Genomic DNA, 8,484 nt, shown 5'->3' with positions numbered 1-8,484 from the left:
TTTCAGAAAGAGGTTAAGTGAAAACTCTTGAGTATGCTAACCCTGAAATTAGGGAAAATCTGGGTTTTTTGGTTTCAGAAAGGGTGGTTTGTCAAACCCGAGAAAGCAGGCTATGTCAAGTCCTGGTGAGCGTGATTTCACCAAGTACATCAACATCCTTGTTAATCCAGGAACAGCATTCCAATCAACCAATCAGAATTGAGATATAACTTTTCAGGAAATATCTGGTTTAGGTTTATAATCAGGGTTAGGTGCTTCTTCACCCTTGTTAATAAGCTATCATTTCCCACTGATTTTAGGATTAAATTATGGGTAGGGTTAGATTTAGGGGTAGGAATTGGGTTAAGTCTTTATTTTGGACAATAATGTTGATCCAGGATCATCTAATGATCCAGGAACATGTCTTACTTAGCAAAATCACGGCGATCGTCAAGCGGTTTTCTGAAAGAGTGGTAACTTATAATAAGATTCAGTTAGCGTGGTATTCTGTGAACCTAACCTGGTCGAGAACAGGTTTTTCTTACGGTCTCCTCCCCCTTTTTAAAGCACAAGCTTGTTTACATGCATCATTCATTCAGTCACACTGTAAAGATGTTGCCTGTTTTTGTCTCATTTTAAACTCTTATGCTAATATATATATATATATATATATATATATATATATATGTATATGTATGTATATAATCTTAATGCAAACGGAAACAAGCATATTTTTTATTTCTTACCCCACTGGCAGATAATTAGAAAAATAAGAAAAAAATTAACTTACATTTTCCTCCCATGGAAACAATAATAAATACCTTGTTTCTTTTCATGTAGAAAATGCATCTTGATTTTAGAGTATTTTGATATTTTCACTGGAAACAAGTCGAAAAATACATATATACATACACAACTTAGGTTTTATTCATTGCAATTTAAATGACTTTTTAAGTCATTTTTTTCTTCATTATTTCATTGACAAAAGTGCAGACATCATCTTTTGTGTTCCACAGGAAAAAGAGAGTCATAAGGATATGACAAGTTATTATAGTGAGTAATTGATGACAGAATTTTCATTTTTCTTTTCTATTTAACAGAATGACTGCACTCTGTGCAGAATATTATCTGCAGCAATGAAGCAAGAAATATTGCAAATGCATGACTTTCAGCTCTTGAACCTGTATTGCAGAGTGAAGGGCTTATCAGTTCTTGACTTTAAAGCAGTCTCCGTGCATCACATTTGCCTTTCCAACAGCTTTAAAGGGACATTCTGCTGTTTATTCCTCAAACCATGTCAATAAAACATTTTCTGCCCTCTCATTCACATGGGTCTTCATTCAGCAGAGCCCCAGGGGTCTTCCTCCTCGTACAATGCTTTGAGAAAGGAAGGAATAATAATGAAGAGAACAGAATAAAGTGTTGTCATAAAAGGAAAAGGTTGTGTGTGAGCTGTTTGGGATCATTGAAATGTCAGATCATGTTCCCTTTAAGTCCAGTAATAACATTCATACCAAGCTTCCCAGGAAAACCATCAACCCTTCCTGGGAAAAACAACAGTAATGTTCAGGAAAAGGAACAGTGAAGTCACATAATAATCCTTAAATTGCCCTGTCCACCCATGGAGACAAATCTTCAAATCTGGTGGATCTAATAAAGACTGGCACACGTTCAAAGGGCTTTTGTGCTTTTTATTTGTCATCCCTGGATCTTGTGGACTTCTTGAGACAGAAGATGCTATTATAAGAATATTTTGTTGTTTTCAACTTTTAACTCTGCGTATATATTACATACTGTTGATTAATAAAATGGTAATTTTGTAAAAATTATGCATTCAGCAGAGTATTTCATCTTACAACATAAACCAACAGTACTAGCAGAGTAGTAAATGAACAGCTCGCCACAAATTAGCAGGAGAAAAGCATCACTGAATGCAGTCCTTCTGTGGTCACGCTTTCTGTCCGCTCGTCTCACTCATTTGCCACCCCCTCTCTTTATTATCCATCTTTCCCACCCAGTCTCTCTCTCTCTCTCTTTCTCTCCTGTGTCTTGATTTCTCCTTACAGTATGTCCATGCTGGTGTGGAGCTACATCAGCGACTGTTGAGTCAGTTGAGTGTTTACGCTCCTCAATTGGTTTCACCCCACTCATTTGGCCAGTGGGATAAACCGAACAGAGACCACTTATTATCATGAATGTCAGAGTCTTATAAGACATAATATTTGGCTGTGCATGGAGGACAGGCTTGGATCCATTGCTTATTCCGTGAACTCATTTTGAGTGTATTTGACAAAGGCTTTCATAAACCGCTGTTATGGTCTTTTCAGGCTTTGTTGTCTTTAATCGATGGCATGAGCTGAATGGATGGGGTTTTTCTACAGCAGACGGCATCAGTAATGTCTGACTAACAAAGACATAGGAATCAGTGATTGATCCTTTAAGCCTTATTTAATCAATAAAGTGAGAGACGCATGCACAGCATAGCTGTAATACACACAATGTATGCCTTGGCTGCTACTGCTCATTCCTGTCAGGGTCCTACATTTGATTTGAGGGCAGCAAACAGGATGCAGAACTCCTTTTTTCCTGTGCAGTCATGCAGGGTTTGCATTCACAGTCAATCCAAAATCCTGCTTAAGGACATTGTGACTGGCAGATTTTATCATGTTGTTTTAATTTTTCCTCTTCCTGTGTGGACAGACACATTTGTTTCCCTTGAACGCCTTCTGTTAGGACATGGTATTAGGGACATTTAAAATGCAAATAGATTTTTTAACCAATTCAGAATTACTCGAGGAGGAGCGTTCACCCGTTGTTGTCTTAACCTATTGTAATAATTACAAATCTTCACACCTCACTGTTTATCAATACTGCCTCGCTGTAAATGGAGAAATGATTACACGTGATAGACAAGACCGGGGTGATAAATTGCATCGGTGTTACTGTGAGCGTGTAGGATCTCTCTCTCTCTCTCTCTCTCTCGCTCTCCTTCAAATGGATTTTTCCTCCAGTGCACAATCCGTGACGGGGAAAGGACTCGATAGGATTAAAAATGGACATCTGCTCAGAGAGCGCTCATCAAGCTTTTGGGAGTGTTTTGTGTTAGTGCTGTGTGGGAGGCCAAAAGTGCGTGGGCGCGAAGTAGGCACATGCACAAGCGGGGTCTCTGGATACATCAGTTATCTGCTGGCATGCATTTTGCCATGCTGTCGGATTGAATTAATAAATGCTGCACAACATGCTCCCATGGCAGTTTCGTTATTTAATGAGCACTAAAATAGTCATGTTCCCATCCCGGCATCCCCTCTGTAGGATGCATGCACTCGTTCTCTTACAAGCAGGAGGACACAGAAGCAGTGGGTGGATTTCAGTGGACGGTGCTTGAATGGTTAACTCCACCCCTCCTCCCCCACCTCCTTCCTGTTTGTGCTTCGCTGCCCAGTCTCATACTATGGCTCTTTACGTCAGAGTGCAGCTGCAGCCAATCAGGAGCTTCGGGCTAGCCCCTCTGCAGCTCGACTCCGCCCCTTCTTCAGGAGACATATATAGCAGTGCTCATTCTGTCTGCTTGAGTGTTCAACGTGCTGCCGTGTGCTCGAGAGACAGAGAGCCGTGGCACTGACAAACCCACAGACATTGTGAGTGGATCTCCACGTCTCCTTCCCTAAATTGCCTTTCCTCCCAGAGCGTCTCGCTCATATTGAGCGCATCTTTATTGTTGTGTTCCCAGCATCCAGTCGCAAGATGGGATGCACCACGGGGCACTTCACTTGCCAACCACAAATGACGACGGCCCCGACCCTGGAAGGCCAATCGCAAGAAAGAGCACCCAAAGTCCCAGAGGTGCTGTCGTCCCTAGAGCGGCTCTCGCAAGCCACGGGAGGGATGGAGAAGTCGTGGTACCGCTGCATCTTTCCATTTGGGATAATCTCGCTGGTGATTGGAGTGGCTGGAACTGGAGTAACATACACGTACAATGATCTCCCGCAGACCAAGGTGGTTTCTGTGATCCTGTTGATCGTGGGACTGGTCCTTGTACTGATGGCGACCGCTTGCTGGACAGTCCACAAGAAGAAGCGCAGGAAAAAGAAGGAAGGAGGTTCCTTCAGCTCCGAACAGTGTCCCTTGTGAGAGAGCACCCCCCCAAAAAACCGAGATGTCCGTCCGCTCAGGTATCCGTGGTGGACAAGTCATGAAGGACAGGTCCTCTCTGAGAATCCCATGGAAAATACGGCATAAGGCTGGCATGAGGGTTCACCAGAGTCACGCATGCAGTTTACCGTCGCTCAGCAGGTGTCTGGTATCAAAACAAGCCTGGAGAGGGACACACACTCCCGCACACACACAGGACACTTAACACTAGCCGCGAGCCTCTCGCAGAGCCTCTGCTGCCGTCAACGCCACTGTCAGTCTCCTGCATTCCTGTGACGCCGAAGAAGTGGGCCAACGGCGGCAACCGGACACCGCGGCGAAAGAGGAGTTCACCTCCGTCACCGTCGCACGTCATTCGCCCGTCCGGTGACACCGTAGCAATGCGCAAGCTTTTTTACGGAGTGGAACTTGAACCTGCGTCTGCTAGCTAGAACCGGCAGCTGCGGATCAGGATAGGAAGAAAGCACGGACTGGAGAGGTCGAGAATGTGTCCGTCTGCATGTGTGTGTGTGTGTGCGTAAAGTGTGTGCTGGATGGACTAGATAGACAAGACACCTGCTCGGCCTCTTTCGCTGTCATCCCTCGGTCAACCGTAGCTGCTAATGATTTAGGACAGGGGTGCAGCACCTGATATGAAGGACGCAAAGACCCGAGCTTGATTTATTGGGAATTTTACACAGTGTACAGTGTGTTGAAGGAGTTTTGCATTGGATTGTGTGTTTGCCCATGTGTGAGTGTAACTGATTCTATCTGTCAAATCCAGGACTCTTCAAGGACCTCATATAGTCGGTATTTGGAAAAAAAAAACAGACACGGTTCAGAGAAAGGCAAGCAAACTGAAGGGCCTTTTGTTCTGAGACAGCCAGAAAAGAAAATTCATTTCCTGTCTGAAAGATGAGCAGGATTACTAGGGGAGGGGAGTGTGTGTGGAGGGGGGTCAAGATGCCACAAGGGTACACTAGAAGTCAAAATTGTCAGTAAAGTTTTGTTCTTGTTTTAGTGCCTTGAGCAAGCGATAGGACTTTGCATGGTACAGTAGCTATGTTTTACCCCTCCGTTTCTCTTTTCCTCTTCCAGTGTCAGCTTTAAAACTCAAACTCAGCTGTTTTAGCAAGGTCTCCTCGCCCCCAAAAACAACACACATGAATACGTCGTCGCTTTGACCTGGTCAGAGCCCACAAAGGCTGGAGCTTACATCCGTTTTCACAAAGGGAATACTGCTTATTTACACTGCCTTGATCTGGGAAACATTTGGCACATTTCATTATGGACACAGTGGGTGGGTAACAGATAATGAATTAAAGGGACAGGTCGGCTAAAAATGAAACTTCTGTCATCCTCGTGTCGTTCCAAGTCTGTACGACTTACTTTCTTCTGAGGATTACAAAATAATGTATTTTGAACCTCGGTGGGGTCCAAAACAACTCTTTTGATGTTCTGTGCATGAAGGGAAAAAAAAAAACCTGGCATTTTTCAAAATATCTTCTTTCATGTTCCACAGCAGAAAGGAAGTCGTACCAAGTTGAGGGTGAGGAAATGATGACAGATTTATTTTCTTTTTGGGAAGGTTTAGCCTTCAAATGTTTTACAGGTCCTGTTAACACTCAGAAAACTCTGTGTGAAGACTAAAATTCGGAGACTGACATAAATCCATACCAATTCAGAGGTTAATACCCTTTCCATTTCGCTAAAAGCTTATCGATTGAGATGTTTCCACCGTGTCGAGGAGTGAATCTGAGAATCCTTGTGCACGAGAGAGAGAAAAAAGACAGCATTAACAGCCTTGAGTCGTTAAAAAAGGCTGTTTTTGAGGCATTTAGCTGTTAGCAAATGTGCTAAGCTCGCATTACTGGACTTGTTTGAGCCCCGAGGAAGATTTTATTGCTCTTTCTTAGCTCAGGATATTTCATTCTCAGTTGTGTCTCAGATGTTTCTCCTAAATTTACTTTAAAGAAATTAAAATGGACACAAATGCATACAACTGTTAAAATTCAACTTGTGCATAGAGCTGTAACACTAATCTGGCTATCTGAAATAACAATTACAACATTTGTGTTGTTTTTGCTTGTTAGTTACACATTTTGAGAAAGCACGTGTGAAATGACTGCCTCTTTTTCTTCATTTGACATTCATTTAATCTCATTGCTGCCTGGGAGAAACATTTTATGATACGAACGCGATCTAATTTGTGATTAAATAGATATAAGTTTGAGATTATAGTTTTTGTAATGTTTCTTGAGAGAGCGTGGACGCATGGCATGCAACACGGCAGTCCTGCGCTTGGGGCACGTCCAGGTGGAATTGATTTCTAACGCTGACGCCTGACCACATGGCTATGGATAAAACAGTGCCTTTTTGTCGACTGATGTACATGCTGTAAAACTGCCTGTGCCTCCTTAAGCATTTTTAACTGCTTCATGCCAGAATGTGGTTTTTGTCCCTTTACAGAAACAGATTGCCTTCTTGTGTTTTTCCACAGCTTGCTACGAAAAGCAGCGAAGGGAGGGCATCTAGAGTTTCAGACTGCATTTTAAACACTATTCACAATGCTCTTAACAAACAACGTAGACCGGAATCAGGGATGAAGTAGATACTTGAGTGGGAAAAGGGACCAGATGAGTTAATTTGGGATATCAGTGACCGACCCTAATGGGGCGTCTGATTGTATCATGGAAAGCCAGTAATCCAAGATAGCTGTTTACATGAGCACATCAAGATCAGACGTTCAGATCTGAGTCATCAGGAAAACATGCTGCTGCTCCCCACAAAACAAGAAATGCAATGGTTTTTGCCTCATTATTTTCAGGAAAATGATCGAATCATCCTTAAATAGTAGAATTTTAAAGATGTCTTTGCAAAGAATATATCTTGTTTTTAGCATAAAGATGTTAAAGATAAGATCTGTCTATCTATCTATACATATAGATGTACACACACATATACAAACAAATATATACATGCATATATATTTGTGTGTGTGTATTATGAAAAGACATCTTTAAATCTGGGAGTTTATACACACATATACAAATCTTTATCATTGAAAGTAAAGGATTTTTAGATATTTTAGCAAAAATACTTAAACAAGTGCAGTGCAGTTTAGGTTTTGATGCCTGAAAAGATTGTCAAGGGTAAATAAACACATAAGCATGTAATGTTTCTTTTATATTATTTGATAATCCCGTTTTTGGCCTACCACGCAGATCTGGAAGTAGTCGTTTGCTTGATTTCCTCCAGATTTCAGATTCTCTTCAGCCCTTTTTACGTGAGCTGAAGGAGGGAGATTTATAGAGGGTGAACGAAAATTTACTGAGTTGTGCAATTTCATTGAAAATACGTGAGTGGAGTGTCACGGCTGTACAGTCGCAGACATACTGTACTCATACATGTGTTCGGTGTCGTTTATCACCTCGCGGTATTCTGCTGTACATAAATCCACATCTGAATTCCCAGTCGTCCATGCAGTCTTGTTCTTGTTTAATGTCAAACGTGGCAAAGTTGTTATGACTGAGCGAGTCGTGAATGTACCACTGTTCTGCTGTTTCATATTCTGGAATGAGAAAGAGTCAATCTACCTCTCTAGTTCCTGTTTTCGCCATCCTTACATTCTCCAGAATGCTATTTCTCTTTACGCTGGAGGCAACAAATGCCAAAATCTGTATTCTGTGTCCAACTATGTGATGTAAATAGTAGTTATTTATATTTTTACATTTATATTCACATTAAAAATACTTTTGAAAAGTTGTATTAAAGAACTGTTACGTGAAATAGTTCATCACTGTGTCATTTTTCTTCATGGTAACCTGTGTTGCGAAGCAAGTAACAGTAGCTTTTCCTAGGAAAATTAAGGAAGGAGCAGACGCTACTAACTTACTGTAACTACATTTTCGACTAACGTGAAAGCTTGGCAAGATTGTAATGTTTCACTAGCCCAAAGTCCAAATCTTTTAAGTGAATAAGTTTGCTTGAATGCTTCAAACGATTCATTGGTATTCTGATTATGCCAATTGCAAAGTTATGCAATATTAGTTTTGTTTCGTGTAAATTGTTCAGTTTAGAGTTATCATACATGCACAAATCGAGTTTTACACTAATCTATCCATCGTTTCAGGTTAACAGGTGTAAATATATCCAATTCAAGACGCCAAACACAATTTTTCTGTTTCAGAACATTCACAATTAACATTCCCATTATGTTAGGAACAAAATTCTAAAATGGAACGTTCCCTTAACATAACAACAAAAGAAACCTTTTTAAAACATTTTAAAAGACTGGATGATTGGAACATTCGAAGAGCATTCAGAAACAGTGATTTCATACTTAATGCATACATTAGCAAAGCATTCCTAGAA

General features: G+C 41.2%; 1 protein-coding gene across 1 annotated transcript; it reads left to right on the top strand.

The window, feature by feature from the left end:
• Positions 1–3,723: 3,723 nt before the first annotated feature.
• LOC127952124 (transmembrane protein 100) lies at positions 3,724–4,110 on the top strand. The gene has a single exon (XM_052550435.1). The coding sequence runs from the start codon at positions 3,724–3,726 to the stop codon at positions 4,108–4,110; it is 387 nt and encodes a 128-aa protein (XP_052406395.1).
• Positions 4,111–8,484: the final 4,374 nt, after the last annotated feature.

This window comes from Carassius gibelio, chromosome B3, assembly GCF_023724105.1.
Source record: "Carassius gibelio isolate Cgi1373 ecotype wild population from Czech Republic chromosome B3, carGib1.2-hapl.c, whole genome shotgun sequence".
Classification (NCBI taxonomy): domain Eukaryota; kingdom Metazoa; phylum Chordata; class Actinopteri; order Cypriniformes; family Cyprinidae; genus Carassius; species Carassius gibelio.
Note: the sequence above shows the minus strand (reverse complement) of the source record. Positions and strands in the feature narration are given on the sequence as shown.

Excerpts from the sequence above, each read along its gene's own strand:
- LOC127952124 (XM_052550435.1), top strand. The coding sequence starts at position 3,724 with ATGGGATGCACCACGGGGCACTTCACTTGCCAACCACAAATGACGACG.